The 18,476-nt window shown below is 52.5% G+C and overlaps 2 protein-coding genes across 2 annotated transcripts in view; both read left to right on the plus strand.

The window, feature by feature from the left end:
* Positions 1-18,476, plus strand: part of LOC140207265 (uncharacterized) — a 225,897-nt gene that overhangs the window by 84,291 nt on the left and 123,130 nt on the right. The gene's annotated exons all lie outside the window — the stretch shown is intronic.
* Positions 6,993-18,476, plus strand: part of LOC140207418 (uncharacterized) — a 37,314-nt gene continuing 25,830 nt past the window's right edge. Inside the window, exons 1-2 of the mRNA XM_072275944.1 lie at positions 6,993-7,057; positions 7,740-7,828. Of these exons, the coding sequence (XP_072132045.1) occupies positions 6,993-7,057; positions 7,740-7,828 (154 nt within the window). The remainder of the gene's footprint in view (positions 7,058-7,739; positions 7,829-18,476) is intronic.

Genomic DNA, 18,476 nt, shown 5'->3' on the forward strand with positions numbered 1-18,476 from the left:
CTTACTCTCATCTCGTCCCACAGACCTGCACTCGTCCCAAAACCCCCCATCCCTTTCCTGTACGTCGAGCTGTCCGATTTAACTTTTAATGACAACATCCAACCAGCTTCAACCACTTCTGCAGGAATCCCTTCCACACAGTTACCACTCTCTGAGTCTCACTGGTCTCAGTACAGATCCCTGAGGCAAACCACTAGTCACCGGCCTCCAATCTGACAAACAGTTAACCTCCGCCACTCTTTGGCGTCTCCTATTCAGCCACTGCTGAATTTATTTTACTACTTCAATATTAATACCAAACGATTTTACCTTCTTAACCAACCTTCCGTGTGGGACCTTGTCAAAGGCCTTACAAAAGTCCATATAGAAAACATCCACCGCTTTACCATCGTCAACGTTCGTCGTAACTTCAAAAATTCAATAACATTTGTCAAACATGACCTTCTACGCACTAATCTATGTTGACTGTTCCTAATCAGACCATCTATCCAGATAATTATATATACCATCCCTAAGAATATTTACCATCAATTTACCCACCACTGACGTCAAACTCACAGGCCGATAATTTCAAGGCTTACTCTGAGCACCCTGCTTAAAAAATGAAACAACATGAGCAATACGCCAATTCTCCGGCACCATCCACGTTTTTAATGAAATTCGAAATATTTTTGTCAGAGCCCCTGCTATTTCCACACTAACATTCCTCAAAGTCCTAGGGTATATCCTGTCAGGACCCGGAGACTTATTCACTTTTATATTCCTTAGAAGCTCCTATAGTTCCTGTTCTTTAATCATCATAGTTTCCGTAACATCCCTACCTTTTCCCCTTATCTTACCCAATTCAATATTATTCTCCTTTGTGAATACCGAACAAACTAAATTGTTCAGAATCTCCCCCCAACTCTTTTGGCTCCACACATAGCTGTCCACTCTGATTTTCTACGGGACTGATTTTATCTTTCACTATCCTTTTGCTATTAACATAACGGTAGAAACCCTTTGGATTTATTTTCACCTTGCTTGCCAAAGCAAACTCATATCATCTTCTAGCTCTTCTCATTTCTGTCTTACGATTCTTTATACATTCTTTATATTTCTGGAGCACCTCATTTACTCCATTCTGCCTATATTTATTGCAGATATCTCTCATTTTCCGAACCGAGTTTCAAATATCCCTTGAAAACCATGGCTCTCTCATACTTTTAGCCTTTCCTTTCAACCTAACAGGGACATAAAGATTCTGTACACTCAAAATTTCACCTTTAAATGACATCCATTTATTTATTCCATTCTTCCCATAAAACAAATTGTCCCAATAGACTCCTTCTGAATCCTTTCGGATCTCCTCAAAGTTAGCCTTTCTCCAAGCATAAATCTCATCCCTGGGTCCAGTCCTGTCCTTATCCATAATTATATTGAAACTGATAGCGTTGTGATCACTGTACCCGAAGTGCTCCCAATACATACTTTCGTCACCTGCCCTATCTCATTCCCTAACAGGAGATCCAACACTGCCCCTTCTCTAGTTGGTACCTCTATATATTGCAGCAGAAAATTATCTTGCACACATTTTACGAACTCCAAACCATCCAGCCCTTTTACAGAATGGACTTCCCTGTCTATGTGTGGAATATTAAGATCTCTCACAATCACAAGCCTGTGCTTGCTACATTATCTGCCATCTCCTTACAAATTTGCTCCTCCAATTCTCGCTCCCCATTAGTTGGTCTATCATACACCCCTATAAGCGTCAAAGCACCTTTCCATTTCTTCAATTCCACCCAAATAGCCTCCCTAGACGAGTCCTCCAATCTGTCCCGCCAAAGCACCGCTGTTATATTTTCTCTCACAAGCAATGCAACACCTCCGCCTCTTGCCCCTCCGATTCTATCACACCTGAAGCAATAAAATCCAGGAATAGTTAGTTGTCAATCACACCCCTCCTGCAACCATGTTTCACTAATAGCTACAACATCATATTTTCAGGTATCAACCCATGCTCTGAGCTCATCCACCTTCCTTACAATGCTCCTATCATTAAAATAGATGCATTTAAGAAAGTCTCCACCTATTACTCTCTGTTTATTCCTAAAGGAGCATTTATTAACCTTTGTTATCTTTTTCTTCCTTCTTTCCTACATCTTCTCTCTGTGTGATGTCATTCTCTGTCCCCTGTGTATCCACCCTCAGGCACTGTCTACTAGCTTTCTCTATGTGTGAACTAATCTGCTCTCTCATAGTCTCTTTAATTTGATTTCTACCCACCATCCATTCCAGTTCAGAGTTTCATCAGTTGCCTTTCGCAAATCTCCCCGCCTGGATATTGCCCCCCTGGGATTCAAGTGCAACCCGTCCTTTTTGTACAGGTCACGCCTGCACCAAAATAGGTCCCAATGATCCATAAAGTTGAATCCCTGCCGCCTGTTCCAATCTCTCAGCCCCGCATTTATCCTCCACCTCATTTCATTCCTACTCTCACTGTCACGTGGCACAGGAAGTAATCCCGAGATTCCTACCTTTGCGTTCCTTCTCTCAACTCCCTTCCTAACTCCCTATATTCTCCTTTCAGGACCTCTTTCCTTTTCCTAACTATGTCATTGGTACCTATAAATGTACCAGGCCGTCCGTGTGGATCCTTGTCAAAGGCCTAACTGAAGTCCATATAGACAACATCTTCCCATTTCCCATCCTCACTTTTCCAAGTAATCTCCTCAAAAATTTCGATAAGATTTGTCAAACATGTCAAATCCCGGAATCATTTTCGTGTACCTCGTTTCAACCCTTCCCAATGCAAGCACATCTGGCCGGGGTAGATGAGGGAACCAGAACCGCTCACAGTACTCCAAGTGAAGCCTAACCAGAGCTTTCTAAAGTGTCAACGCTACATTCTTGCTTTCATATTCTAATCCTCCTGACAAGAATGCTGACATCGTATTTACCCTCCTCGCCACCGACGCCACCTGTAAATTAAACTTTAGCTCATCCTGCATGAGGTCTCCCAATTCCCTTTGCGCCTCAGATGTTTGAATTTCCTCTCCATTTATATATTAGCCTACGCCTTTATTTCTTGTACCAAAGTACATGACCATACACATCCCGGCACTGTGAAACACCCGCCGGTTCTTTGCCCATTCGCTCAATCTCCCTGAACCCTCTGTAGCCTCGCTGCTTCCTCAACCCGACCTGTAGATCGGTGACGTCACTGCCGATCTGCAGTGACTGAGGTTTCCGATGAGGATGTCCATCATCCAGTGACAGAGGGAGGTACACAGGCCCAACACCTGGAGCTTGAGGATTAGAAATGAGGGGATGATTCTGCTGAACGCCGAGCTTTTGTCAGTCAGCAGCAGCCTGACATTGGCGTTGTATTGCCCAGATGGTGCAGGGCCAGGGTAGAGGAAATGAGATTGCATTAGCTGCAGTCCTTTTGTGACGTTCGGAAAATTGCAGCTGCTCCACGACCTTGCTGCAGCAGGACTTGACTGCGGGTATGACCAGCCTCTCAAACCACTTAATCACAGTAGCTGTGAGGGTCACTGGGCATTTGTTGTTGAGGCAGCTCACCGTACTCTTCTCAGGCACTGGTGAGATTTTCACCCTTTTGAAACAGGTGGGGAATTCCGACTGCAACACAGAGGGGTCGAAGATGTCCTCGGACACTCCACCTGCCGCTGCAGCTGTCCCCACTTACGTCACTGTATCCCTCACCTGCAGCACTCTCCGTCTCCTTCAACCGCTTCAACATATACCGCTTTCCCCTTCTCCGTCACCCCCTCCCTCCCCGATACCCATTCCCCGCGTCCCACCTCAGCCATACAGCCACATCGTCTCCGTCATTCCCCCTCGCTCCACGTGGAATTGTGAGAAGAGTTGATGTCTGGTGTTACAACTCCTCCCTACAATCGGATATTGATCTCTCGGTTCTGAGCAGCTGCTGACTGGCGAGCGGCTCAGTGGACAGAGACTGAGATCCGTCTGTTTCTTAACACATAGTGTGTCATGGGACAGTGTGGAGGAAGTTTCAGTCTGTGTCTGACCTCTGGAGAGTGTGATGGGATGGTGCAGAGGGAACTGCACTCTATGTCTCAAGCAGGGTGCGTGTAATGGGATACCGAGGAAGGAGCGTCACTTTGTGTCTGACTCAGGGACTGTGTGTGATGGGACAGTGTGGAGGGATATTCACTCTGTGTTTGACCCCGGGAGTGTGTGATGGGACGATGAGGAGGGAGATTCACTCTGTGTCTGACCCCGGGAGTGTGTGATGGGACGGTGAGGAGGAAGATTCACTCTGTGTCTGAGCCCGGGATTGAGTGATGGGACGGTGTGGAGGGAGATTCACCCTGTGTCTGACCACGGGAGTGTGTGATGGGACGGTGTGGATGGAGAATCACTGTGTGTCTGACCCTGGGAGTGTGTGATAAGACGGTGAGGAGGGAGATTCACTCTGTGTCTGACCCCGGGAGTGTGTGATGGGACGGTGTGGAGGGAGATTCACTATATGTCTGTCCCTGAGAGTGAGTCATGGGCCGTTGTGGAGAGTGCTTCAATCTCTGTATGACCTAGGGAGTATGTTATGGGACTGTGGGAGGGAGCTTCACTCTGTGTCTGACCCCGGGAGTGTGTGATTAGACGGTGTGGAGGGAGATTCTCTCTGTGTCTGACCGCGGGGGTGTGTGATGGAACGGTGTGGAGGGAGATTCACTCTGTGTCTGACCCCGGGAGTGTGTGATCGGACAGTGTGGAGGGAGATCGACTCTGTGTCTGACCCCGGGAGAGTGTGACGGGGCGGTGTGGAGGGCGATTCAGTCAGCGTCTGACCCTGGGAGTGTGCGATGGGACGGTGAGGAGGGAGAATCACTGTGTGTCTGACCCAGAGAGTGTGTGATTGGACGGTGTGAAGGGAGATTCACTCTGTGTTTGACCCCAGGCGTCTGTGATGGGAAGGTGTGGAGGGTGATTCACTCTGTGTCTGACCTCGGGAGTGTGTGATGGGACGCTGTGGAGGGAGATTCACTCTGTGTCTGACCCCGGGTGTGTGTGATGGGACGGTGTGGAGGGAGATTCGTTCTGTGTCTGACCACGGGATTGTGTGATGGGACGGTGTGGAGGGAGATTCACTGTGTGTCTGACCTTGGGAGTGTGTGATTGGACGCTGTGGAGGGAATTTCACACCGTGTCTAATCCTGAGAGTGTGTGATGGGACGGTGTGGAGGGAGATTCACTCTGTGTCTGACCCCGGGAGTGTGTGATGGGACGGTGCGGACGGAGATTCACTTTGTGTCTGACCCCGGGAGTGTGTGATGGGACGGTGTGGAGGGAGATTCACTTTGTGTCTGACCCCGGGAGTGTGTGATGGGCCGGTGAGGAAGGAGATTCACTGTGTCTTTGACACTGGGAGTGTGTGATGAAACGGTGTGGAGGGAGATTATCTCTGTCTCTTACCCCGGGAGTGTGTGATTAGACGGTGTGGAGGGAGATTCACTGTGTTTCGGACCTTGGGAGTGTGTGATGGGACGGTGTGGAGGGAGATTCACTCTGTGTCTGACCCCGGGGGTGTTTAATGGGACGGTGAGGTGGGAGATTCAGCCTGTGTCTGACCCCGGGAGTGTGCGATGGATCCGAGTGGAGGGAGATTCACTCTGTATTTGATCCCGAGAGTGAGTGATTGGACGGTGTGGAGGGAGATTCATTCTGTGTCTGAACTCGGGTTTGTGTGATGGGGCGGTGTGGAGGGAGATTCACTCTGTGTCTGACCCCGGCAGTGTGTGATGGGACGGGGAGGCGGGAGATTCACAGTGTGTCTGACCCCGGCAGTGTGTGATAGGTTGGTGAGGAGGGAGATTCACTCTGTGTCTGACCCCGGGAGTGTGTGATGGGACGGTAAGGCGAGAGATTCACTCTGTGACTGTGACTGACCCCAGGAGTGTGTGATCGGACGGTTGGAAGGAGCTGCTCTTTGTTTCAATGTTTCTGACTCCGTGGGTGTTTGGTGTGTGTGTGTTTGTGTGTGTGTGTGTGTGTGTGTGTGTGTTCCTTTCTCTGCCTCTCACTCCCTTTATCCACTCACCTTAAATTGTTAATCTCTCCTTTTCCTTCTCTCCGCTCTCTCTCTCTCTCTCTCTCACACACACACATACACAGACACAGACGCACACACACACACACACACACACACACACACACACACACACACACACACACAAACACGCACACAGGCACACTCAGACACAGATACACAGAGATGCACACACACACACACACACACACACACACTCACACACACACACAGCCTCTCCAGCACTTTGCCAAACTCACTACCACTCCCATTTCCAAAGCCCCCGCTTCTCCTTTCCCCTCCGCCCTTACTTACAGCGGAGCATGTAACCGATCCCGGCAGTCCAGCGGACGGGTCCTTTACTGGAAACGTCCCAGTCATATTTCCGTGAGGTGAAATCTCAGGGTGAGCAGGACAGAGTGGGACGAGAAGAGTGTGGGGTCGAGAGGGTGCGGAGACAGAAAGTGAAGGCTCATTGAGGGTGGGGGTGAGATAGAAACGGTTAGGGAGGGTGAGAGAGAGAGGGCTGCGAATTTGAAGCGTGTGAGTGACATTCATAGGAGATAGTGATCTGATAAAGGCCCCGTTCGTGTAGCCGCACGCTTTCCACGCTTCTCTGAAAAGCTGATAACCCGCAACTTGTTTTCGAATTGGAGACGAGAGTGAAGACGCAGATACCGATCAGCGTGCGTTGGTTTCCTGTAAACCTCAACAGCTGCATGTCCAGTTTCTTTGATAAGCATTACATTGACCGAAAAAGGGCAGTTTGTTTTTCGCAACTTCTTCTGTTGTAAATTCGGTGTAGATTTGAGAGAGGGACTCAAAGGAGTTGTTTATTTCACTCCGAGGGACTGGGCTCGCTTACTTCGGTGGGTGTTGGCTGTTTACCCTGGGGCTGTGGTTTCTCGCGCACAGAGGGTCTGAATCCCCGGCGATGAGCAGAGCAGTGGCGGGGGTGGGGGGGATGTGTCCGACGATCAAACCCGGAACCAACCGCGGGTAGGGGCTGGGGGAGGTTGGGTGGAGGGGATACAATTCTCCCAGACTCTGCATAAGTGACACATATCCGTCCGTCTTTCACTCCTTCTCCACTCATTCATTCCCTCACTAATCCCCTTCTTCCACTACATTCTCCCTCCAATCTCTGTATCTCCCTCCAACGTCCCTGCCCTGCATCCCTTCTCCCTCTCTGTAGCACTCTCTCTCCTTCCTCTCATACTCTTCGCCCCATCTATGTCCCTCTCTCTCTCTCTCTTTCTCTTACCCCATCAGCTCGCTCTCGGCTTTCCCCCTCTCACCACTAATTCCCTTTCAAAAATCTCCCGCTGTTTTCCAACTCTCTATAAGCATTCTCCTACATGTGACCCTGCTCCCTTTCTCCCTGCTCCCCCTTTCTGTCCCCAGTCACCCATTTCTCCCTCTCCGACCTCCTCCAATCTTCCTTCATTCTCCACTACACCTCTTTCTCCCCTCTCTCACAACTCCTCCCCCCACATCTCTCACCTCTCGACAACATACATTCTCAAACCCTCAGTCTTCGTCCAGCCCTGCACTTGCTTCCCCTGTTCTCGGCCTCTCTCTTTATCAGCCCTTCATCTGGTGTTTGCTGGCTGGTGTCGGACTGACCCCGTATCAACGCCGGCTTCCTCTGACAACGGTTGTTTCCCTTTTCTGAGCTCAGAACGCAGAGAATCCTCGACAGGATGGACGACAGCAAGACTTACTTGACTGTAACTTTCACGAAAATGGACTCATGGACTGCTTCCCGACGTGAGTGGTGCAGAGAGACAGAGGGAGGGAGTTTCACTCTGTGTCTGACCCCGGGGGTGTGTGATGGGACGGTGTTGATGTAGCTTTACTTTGTGTCTGACCCCGGGGATGTGTGATGGGACGGTGTGCAGGGAGACTCACTTTGTGTCTGACCCCCGGAGTGTGTGATGGGACGGTGTGGAAGGAGATTCACTCTGTGTCTGACCCCGGGGGTGTGTGATGGGACGGTGTTGATGTAGCTTTACTCTGTGCCTGACCCCGGGGGTGTGTGATGGGACGGTGTGGAGGGAGATTCAGTCTGTGTCTGACCCCGGGGGTGTGTGATGGGACGGTGTTGATGTAGATTTACTTTGTGTCTGACCCCGGGGGTGTGTGATGGGACGGTGTTGATGTAGCTTTACTCTGTGTCTGACCTCTTGACTGTACAAATGGTCGGTGCGGAGGGAACGTTACTCTCTGCCTGACTCCTGGAGTGTGCGAATGGACGGTGCGGAGGGAGCTTCACCCTGTGTCTGATCTCGGGTGTGAGTGTCGGGACGGTATGGAGGGGAGCTTCACTATGTGTCTGTCCCTGGAGTGTGTAATGGGATGCTGTGGAGGGAGAGTCACCTTGTGTTTGACCTCGGGTGTGAGGGACAAGATGCTGTGGAGGAAGCTTCACTCCATGTCTGGGCCCGGGAGTATGTGATGGGACGGTGTGGAGGGAGCTTCACTCTGTGTCTGACCGACGAGTCTGTCAGTAGACGGTGTGGAAGGATTTTTACTCTGTATCTGACCACGAGAATTTGTGATATGATCGTGTGCAGGGAGCTTCAATCTGTGACTGTCCCCGGGAGTGTATAATGAGACGGTGTGGATGGAGCTTCCTTCTGTCTCTGACCACGGGAGTGTGTCATGGGACAGTCTGGACGGAGCTTAGTAATGTTTCTGACCCGGGAGTGTGTGATGGGACGTTGTGGAGGTCGTATTATTCTGTGTCTGACTAGGGGAGAGTGTGTTGGGATGGTGTTTAACCCCGCGTCTGTGCGATTAGTAGATGTGGAGGGAGCTTCACTCTGTATCTGACCCCGAGAGTGCGTCATGGGACGTTTTGGAGGGAGATTCACTCTGTGCCTGACAAAGGGTGTGTGATATGGGTCTGTGTGGAGAGAGCTGCACTTTATGTCTGACCACGAGTATGTGTCATGAAACTCTGTGGAGATGAGTTCATTCTGAGTCCGAATCCGGGACGGCGTGGAGGGAACTGCACTCTGTGTCTGACCCCAGAAGTGTGTGATGGGAAGGTGCTGAGGGAGTTTCACTCTGTGTCTTTTCCCGGGAGTCTGTGATGGGACAGTGCGGAGGGAGCTTCACTCTGTGTCTGATCCCGGGGGTTTGTGTTTCGATTCTGTGAAGGGAGCTTCAGTCTGTGTCAGACCCCGGGAGTGTGTGATGCAACGGTGCGGAGGGAGCATCACTCTGTGTCTGACAACGGGAGTGTGTGATGGGACGGTGTGGAGAGAGCTTCGCCCTGTGTCAGACCCCGGGAGTGTGTGACGGGACGGTGTGGAGGGAGATTCACTCTGTGTCTGATAACGGGAGTGTGTGATGGGACGGTGCGGAGGGAGCATCACTCTGTGTCTGACAACGGGAGTGTGTGATGGGACGGTGTGGAGGGAGATTCACTCTGTGTCTGACAACGGGAGTGTGTGATGGGACGGTGTGGGGGGAGATTCACTCTGTGTCTGATAACGGGAGTGTGTGATGGAACGGTGTGGGGGAGATTCACTCTGTGTCAGACCCCGGTAGTGTGTGATGGGACGGTGCGGAGGGAGATTCACTCTGTGTCTGACCCCGGCAGTGTGTAGGGAGATTCACTCTGTGTCTGACCCAGGGAGTGTGTGATGCAACGGTGCGGAGGGAGCATCACTCTGTGTCTGACAACGGCAGTGTGTGATGGGACGGTGCGGAGAGAGCTTCACTCTGTGTCTGACCCCGGGAGTGTGGGATGGAACGGTGTGGGGGAGCTTCACTCTGTGTCTGACCCCTGGAGAGTGTAATTGGACGATATGGAGGGTCTTTATTCTGTGTCTGACCGAAGAGTCTGTGAGTGGACGGTGTGGAAGGATCTTGACTCTGTGTCTGACCACGGGAGTTTGTGATGAGACGGCCTGGATGGAGCATCCTTCTGTCTCTCACCACGGGAGTGTGTCATGGGACGGTGTGGACGGAGCTTAATACTGTTTCTGACCCGGGAGTGTGTCATGGGACGGTGTGGATGTCGTTTTATTCTCTACCTGACTAGGGGAGAGTGTGATGGGATGGTGCGGAGTAAACGTCACTCCGTGTTTAACCCCGCGAGTGGGCGATTGGTTGGTGTGGAGGGAGCTTCACTCTGTATCTGATCCTGGCAGTGTGAGATGGGACGGTGTGAAGCGAGATTCGATCTGTGTGTGACGGCGGGAGTGTGTAATGAGACCGTGAGGAGGGAGTGTCACCCTCTGTCTGATCCCGGGAGTGTGTGATGGTACGGGGTGAAAAGGAGCTTCACTCTGTGTCTGACCCCAGAAGTGTGTGATGGGAAGGTGCTGAGGGAGTTTCACTCTGTGTCTTTTCCCGGGAGTCTGTGATGGGACAGTGCGGAGGGAGCTTCACTCTGTGTCTGATCCCGGGGGTTTGTGTTTCGATTCTGTGAAGGGAGCTTCAGTCTGTGTCAGACCCCGGGAGAGTGTGCTGGGTCGGTGTGGAGGAAGATTCACTCTCTGTCTGATCCCAGGAGTGTGTGATGGGACAGTATGGAGGGAGATTCATTCTGTGTCTGACCCCCGGAGTGTGTGATGGGACGGTGCGGAGGGAGATTCACTCTGTGTCTGACCCCGAGAGTGTGTGATGGGAAGGGGTGGAGGGAGACTCACTCTGTGTCTGATCCCAGGACTGTGTGATAGGACGGTGTGGAGGGAGATTCACTCTGTGCCTGACCCCGGGAGTGTGTGATGGGACGGTGCGGAGGGAGATTCACTCTGTGTCTGACCCCGAGAGTGTGTGATGGGAAGGGGTGGAGGGAGATTCACTCTGTGTCTGATCCCAGGAGTGTGTGATGGGACAGTATGGAGGGAGATTCATTCTGTGTCTGACCCCGGGAGTGTGTGATGGGACGGTGTGGAGGAACATTCACTCTCTGTCTGATCCCAGGAGTGTGTGATGGGACAGTATGGAGGGAGATTCATTCTGTGTCTGACCCCGAGAGTGTGTGATGGGACAGTATGGAGGGAGATTCATTCTGTGTCTGACCTCGGGAGTGTGTGATGGGACGGTGTGGAGGGAGATTCACTCTGTGTCTGACCCCGGGAGTGTGTGATGGGACGGTGTGGAGGAAGATTCACTCTCTGTCTGATCCCAGGAGTGTGTGATGGGACGGTGTGGAGGAAGATTCACTCTCTGTCTGATCCCAGGAGTGTGTGATGGGACAGTATGGAGGGAGATTCATTCTGTGTCTGACCCCGAGAGTGTGTGATGGGACAGTATGGAGGGAGATTCACTCTGTGTCTGACCCCGGGAGTGTGTGATGGGACGGTGCGGAGGGAGATTCACTCTGTGTCTGACCCCGAGAGTGTGTGATGGGAAGGGGTGGAGGGAGATTCACTCTGTGTCTGACCCCGGGAGTGTGTGATGGGACGGTGTGGAGGAAGATTCACTCTCTGTCTGATCCCAGGAGTGTGTGATGGGACAGTATGGAGGGAGATTCATTCTGTGTCTGACCCCGGGAGTGTGTGATGGGACGGTGTGGAGGAAGATTCACTCTCTGTCTGATCCCAGGAGTGTGTGATGGGACAGTATGGAGGGAGATTCATTCTGTGTCTGACCCCGGGAGTGTCTGATGGGACGGTGTGGAGGAAGATTCACTCTCTGTCTGATCCCAGGAGTGTGTGATGGGACAGTATGGAGGGAGATTCATTCTGTGTCTGACCCCGGGAGTGTGTGATGCGACGGTGTGGAGGAAGATTCACTCTGTGTCTGACCCCGAGAGTGTGTGATGGGAAGGGGTGGAGGGAGATTCACTCTGTGTCTGACCCCGGGAGTGTGTGATGGGACGGTGTGGAGGAAGATTCACTCTCTGTCTGATCCCAGGAGTGTGTGATGGGACAGTATGGAGGGAGATTCATTCTGTGTCTGACCCCCGGAGTGTGTGATGGGACGGTGCGGAGGGAGATTCACTCTGTGTCTGACCCCGAGAGTGTGTGATGGGAAGGGGTGGAGGGAGACTCACTCTGTGTCTGATCCCAGGACTGTGTGATAGGACGGTGTGGAGGGAGATTCACTCTGTGCCTGACCCCGGGAGTGTGTGATGGGACGGTGCGGAGGGAGATTCACTCTGTGTCTGACCCCGAGAGTGTGTGATGGGAAGGGGTGGAGGGAGATTCACTCTGTGTCTGATCCCAGGAGTGTGTGATGTGACAATATGGAGGGAGATTCATTCTGTGTCTGACCCCGGGAGTGTGTGATGGGACGGTGTGGAGGAAGATTCACTCTCTGTCTGATCCCAGGAGTGTGTGATGGGACAGTATGGAGGGAGATTCATTCTGTGTCTGACCCCGAGAGTGTGTGATGGGACAGTATGGAGGGAGATTCATTCTGTGTCTGACCCCGGGAGTGTGTGATGGGACGGTGTGGAGGGAGATTCACTCTGTGTCTGACCCCGGGAGTGTGTGATGGGACGGTGTGGAGGAAGATTCACTCTCTGTCTGATCCCAGGAGTGTGTGATGGGACGGTGTGGAGGAAGATTCACTCTCTGTCTGATCCCAGGAGTGTGTGATGGGACAGTATGGAGGGAGATTCAATCTGTGTCTGACCCCGAGAGTGTGTGATGGGACAGTATGGAGGGAGATTCACTCTGTGCCTGACCCCGGGAGTGTGTGATGGGACGGTGCGGAGGGAGATTCACTCTGTGTCTGACCCCGAGAGTGTGTGATGGGAAGGGGTGGAGGGAGATTCACTCTGTGTCTGACCCCGGGAGTGTGTGATGGGACGGTGTGGAGGAAGATTCACTCTCTGTCTGATCCCAGGAGTGTGTGATGGGACAGTATGGAGGGAGATTCATTCTGTGTCTGACCCCGGGAGTGTGTGATGGGACGGTGTGGAGGAAGATTCACTCTCTGTCTGATCCCAGGAGTGTGTGATGGGACAGTATGGAGGGAGATTCATTCTGTGTCTGACCCCGGGAGTGTGTGATGGGACGGTGTGGAGGAAGATTCACTCTCTGTCTGATCCCAGGAGTGTGTGATGGGACAGTATGGAGGGAGATTCATTCTGTGTCTGACCCCGGGAGTGTGTGATGGGATGGTGTGGAGGAAGATTCACTCTGTGTCTGACCCCGAGAGTGTGTGATGGGAAGGGGTGGAGGGAGATTCACTCTGTGTCTGACCCCTGGAGTGTGTGATGGGACGGTGTGGAGGAAGATTCACTCTCTGTCTGATCCCAGGAGTGTGTGATGGGACGGTGTGGAGGAAGATTCACTCTCTGTCTGATCCCAGGAGTGTGTGATGGGACAGTATGGAGGGAGATTCATTCTGTGTCTGACCCCGAGAGTGTGTGATGGGACAGTATGGAGGGAGATTCACTCTGTGCCTGACCCCGGGAGTGTGTGATGGGACGGTGCGGAGGGAGATTCACTCTGTGTCTGACCCCGAGAGTGTGTGATGGGAAGGGGTGGAGGGAGATTCACTCTGTGTCTGACCCCGGGAGTGTGTGATGGGACGGTGTGGAGGAAGATTCACTCTCTGTCTGATCCCAGGAGTGTGTGATGGGACGGTGTGGAGGAAGATTCACTCTCTGTCTGATCCCAGGAGTGTGTGATGGGACAGTATGGAGGGAGATTCATTCTGTGTCTGACCCCGAGAGTGTGTGATGGGACAGTATGGAGGGAGATTCATTCTGTGTCTGACCCCGGGAGTGTGTGATGGGACGGTTGGAAGGAGCTTCACTCTGTGTCTGATCCCGGGAGTGTGTGATGGGACGGTTGGAAGGAGCTGTTCTCTATTTCAATGTTTCTGACTCCATGGGTGTTTGTTGTGTGTGTGTGTGTGTGTGTGTGTGTGTGTGTGTGTTCCTTTCTCTGTCTCTCCCTCCCTTTATCCACTCACCTTAATCTGTTAATCTCTCACTTTCTCTCTCTCCCCTCTCTCTCTCTCTCTCTTACACACACACACACACACACACACACACACACACACACACACACACACACACACAAACACACACACACAGACGCACACAGCCGCTCCAGCGCATCGCCAACCTCACTACCACCCCCATTTCCAAAGCCCCCCTCTCATTCTCCTTTCGCCTCCGCCCTTACTTACTGCGAAGAATGTAACCGACCCCCGCAGTGCAGCGGGCGGCGCATTTCCTGGAGGTTTCCCAGTCACATTTCCGTGAGGTGAAAGCTCAGTGTGAGCGGGACAGAGTGGGACGAGAAGAGAGTGAGGATGAGAGGAAGCGGAGACAGACTGTGAAGGCTCATTGAGGGTGGGGTGAGATGGAAAGGCTGAGGGAGGGTGAGAGTGAGAGAGAGAGAGTTACGAATTTGAAGCGTGTGAGATACATTCATAGGAGATAGTGGTCTGATAAAGGCCCCGTTCGTGTAGCCGCACGCTTTCCACACTTCTCTGAAAAGCTGCTAACCCCCAACTTGTTTTCGAATTGGAGACGAGAGTGAAGACGCAGATACGGATCAGCGTGCGTTGGTTTCCTGTAAACCTCAACAGCTGCATGTCCAGTTTCTTTGATAAGCACTACATTGACCGAAAAAGGGCAGTTTGTTTTTTCGCAACTTCTTCTGTTGTAAATTTGGTGTAGATTTGAGAGAGAGACTCAAAGGAGTTGTTTATTTCACTCGGAGGGACTGGGCTCGCTTACTTCGGTGGGTGTTGGCTGTTTACCCTGGGGCTGTGGTTTCTCGCGCACAGAGGGTCTGAATCCCCGGCGATGAGCAGAAGAGTGGCGGGGGTGGGGGTGGGGGTGGGGGCTGGTGTCTGACGATCAAACCCGTAACCAACCGCGGGTGAGGGCCGGGGGAGGTTGGGTGGAGGGGATACAATTCTCCCGGACCATAGAGACTCTGCATGAGTGACACATAACCCTCCGCCTTTCACTCCTTCTTCAGTCAGTGCATCCTTCACTAATCCCCTTCTTCCACTACATTCTCCCTCCAATCTCTTTCTATCTCCCTCCAACGTCCCTGCCCTGCATCGCTTCTTCCTCTCTGTAGCACTCTCTCTCCTTCCTCTCATACTCTTCGGCCCATCTATGTCTCTCTCTCTCTCTCTCTTTCTTTACCCCATCAGCTCGCCCTCGGCTTTCCCCCTCTCACCACTAATTCCCTTTGAAAAATCTCCCGCTGTTTTCCAACTCTCTATACGCATTCTCCTACATGTGACCCTGCCCCCTTTCTCCCGGCTCCCCCTTTCCGTCCCCAGTCACCCATTTCTCCCTCTTCGACCTCATCCAACCTTGCCTCATTCTCCACTACCCCTCTTTCTCCACTCTCTCACAACTCCTCCCCCCGGCTCTCTCACCTCTCGGGAACATACATTCTCAAACCCTGAGTTTTCGTACAGCCCTGCACCTCCTCCCCCTGCCCTCGGCCTCTCTCTTTATCAGCCCTTTCTCTGGTGTTTGCTGGTGTCGGTCTGACCCCGTGTCAACACGGCTTCCTCTGACAACGGTTGTTTTCCCTCTCTGAGCTCAGAACGCACAGAATACTCGATAGAATGGACCACAGCAAGACTTAACTGACTGTAACGTTCACAAAAATGGACTCACGGTCTCCTTCCCGACGTGAGTGGTGCAGAGAGACAGAGGGAGTGAGTTTCACTCTGTGTCTGACCCCGGGGGTGTGTGATGGGACGGTGTTGATGTAGCTTTACTTTGTGTCTGACCCCTTGAGTGTACAAATGGACGGTGCAGAGGGAACGTTACTCTCTGCCTGACCACTGGAGTGTGCGAATGGACGGTGCTGACGGAGCTTCACCCTGTGTCTGATCTCGGGTGTGAGTGTTGGGACGGTATGGATGGGAGCTTCACGATGTGTCTGTTCCTGGAGTGTGCAATGGGACGGTATGGATGGAGATTCACCTTGTGTTTGACCTCGGGTGTCAGTGACAAGATGGTGTGGAGGGAGCTTCTCTCTGTGTCTGACCCCGGGAGTGTGTGATGGGACGGTGTACAGAGAGAGTCACTCTGTGTCTGACCCCGGGAGTGTGTGATGGGACGGTGCGGAGGGAGATTCACTCAGTGTCTGATCCCGGAAGTGTGTGATGGGACGGTGTGGAGGGAGATTCACTCTGTGTCAGAACCCGGGAGTGTGTGATGGGACGGTATGGAGTGAGATTCACTCTGTGTCTGAACCCGGGAGTGTGTGATGGGACGGTGTGGAGGGAGCTTCTCTCTGTGCTGACCCCGGGAGTGTCTGATGGGACGGTGTGGAGGGAGATTCACTCTGTGTCTGACCCCGGGAGTGTGTGATGGGACGGTGTGGAGGGAGCTAAACTCTGTGACTGATCCTGCGAGTTTGTCATGGGACGATTTGGAGGGAGATTCACTCTGTGCCTGACAAAGGGTGTGTGATAGGGGGCTGTGTGGAGACAGCTGCACTTTATGTCTGACCAAGAGTATGTGTCATGAGACTGTGTGGAAATAGCTCATTCTGAGTCCGACTCCGGATGGCGTGGAGGGAACTTCACTCAGTGTCTGACCACGTGTGTTTGTGTTTCGATGCTGTGAAGGGAGCTTCAGTCTGTGTCAGACCCCGGGAGTGTGTGATGCAACGGTGCGGAGTGGGAAACACTCTGTGTCTGACCCCAGGGGTGTGTAATGGCACGGCATGAAGGAAGCTTCACTCTGGATCTGACCGAAGAGTCTGTGAGTAGACGGTGTGGAAGGATCTTGACTCTGTGTATGACCACAGGAGTTGGTGATATGATCGTGTGCAGGGAGCATCAATCTGTGACTGTCCCCGGGAGTGTGTGATGAGATGGTGTGGATGGAGCATCCTTCTGTCTCTCACCCCGGGAGTGTGTCATGGGACGGTGTGGACGGAGCTGAATACAGTGTCTGACCCAGGAGTGTGTGATGGGGCGGTGTGGAGGGCGTTTTATTCTGTGTCTGACCCCGGGAGAGTGTGATGTGATGGGATGGAGTAAGCGTCACTCCGTATTTAAACCCGCGAGAGGGCGATTGGTCGGTATGGAGGGAGCTTCAGGCTGTATCTGATCCCGGCAGTGTGAGATGCGACGGTGTGGAGCGATATTCGCTCTGTGTGTGACCACGGGAGTGTGTGATGGGACCGTGAGGAGGAAGCGTCATCCTCTGTCTGATCCCGGGAGTGTGTGATGGTACAGGGTGAAAGGAGCTTCACTCTGTCTCTGACCCTGGGAGTGTGTGATGGGACGGGATGAAAGGAGCTTCACTGTGTGTCTGACCCCAGGAGTGTGTGATGGGTCGGTGTGGAGAGAGCTTCACGCTGTGTCTGACCCCAGGAGTGTGTGATGGGGCGGTGTGGAGGGAGATTCACTCTCTGTCTGATCCCGGGAGTGTGGGATGGTACGGGGTGAAAGGAGCTTCACTCTGTGTCTGACCCTGGGAGTGTGTGATGGGACGGGATGAAAGGAGCTTCACTCTGTGTCTGACCCCAGGAGTGTGTGATGGGTCGGTGTGGAGAGAGCTACACGCTATGTCTGACCCCAGGAGTGTGTGATGGGGCGGTGTGGAGGGAGCTTCACTCTGTGTCTGATCCCGGGAGTGTGTGATGGGATGGTGCGGAGGGAGCTTCACTCTGTGTCTGATCCCGGGAGTGTGTGATGGGATGGTGCGGAGGGAGCTTCACTCTGTGTCTGATCCCGGGAGTGTGTGATGGGATGGTGCGGAGGGAGCTTCACTCTTTGTCTGATCCAGGGAGTCTGTGATTTAAGTTGGAAGGAGCTGTTCTGCTGTTCTCTGTTTCTGACTCCGGGAATGCTTGAATGCTTGTTCTGCCGATGCGCTCTCTCTCTCTCTCTCTCTCTCTCTCTCTCCAGCTCTCTCTCTCTGTCTCTCTCTCTCGCTCGCTCGCTCTTTCTCTTTCTCTCTCCCTCTGTCTCTCTGTCTTACACACACACACACACACACACAGACACACAGCCTCTCCAGCACATCGCCACCCACACCACCCCACCCCCATTTCCAAATTTCCAACCCCACTTCTGTTTTCGCCTTCGCCTTTACTTACTGTGAAGAATTGTAACCGATCCCGGCAGTCCAGCGGGCCGCGCCTTTACTTGGAATGTCCCAGTCACAATTCCGTGAGGTGAAAACTCAGTTTGACCGGCAGACAGTGGGAAGAGAGAGAGTTTGGTTCCGAAGGTGGGGAGACAGAAAAAGAAGGCTCAGTGACGTTGGAAAGGAGAGAGAAAGGCTTAGGGAGGGTTGGGGAGAGAGCTGCGAAATTGAAGCGTGTTAGAGCCATTCATGGGAGATCAATAGGGAGATAATGGTCTGGTCAAGGCCCCGTCAGTGTAACCGCACGCTTTCAAGACTTCTCTGAGAATCTGATAACCCCCAAGTTGTTTTCGAATTGGAGACGAGAGTGAAGACGTAGACACCGATCAGCATGCGTTGGTTTCCTGTAAACCT

The sequence above is a fragment of the Mobula birostris genome, chromosome 13, assembly GCF_030028105.1.
Source record: "Mobula birostris isolate sMobBir1 chromosome 13, sMobBir1.hap1, whole genome shotgun sequence".
Classification (NCBI taxonomy): domain Eukaryota; kingdom Metazoa; phylum Chordata; class Chondrichthyes; order Myliobatiformes; family Myliobatidae; genus Mobula; species Mobula birostris.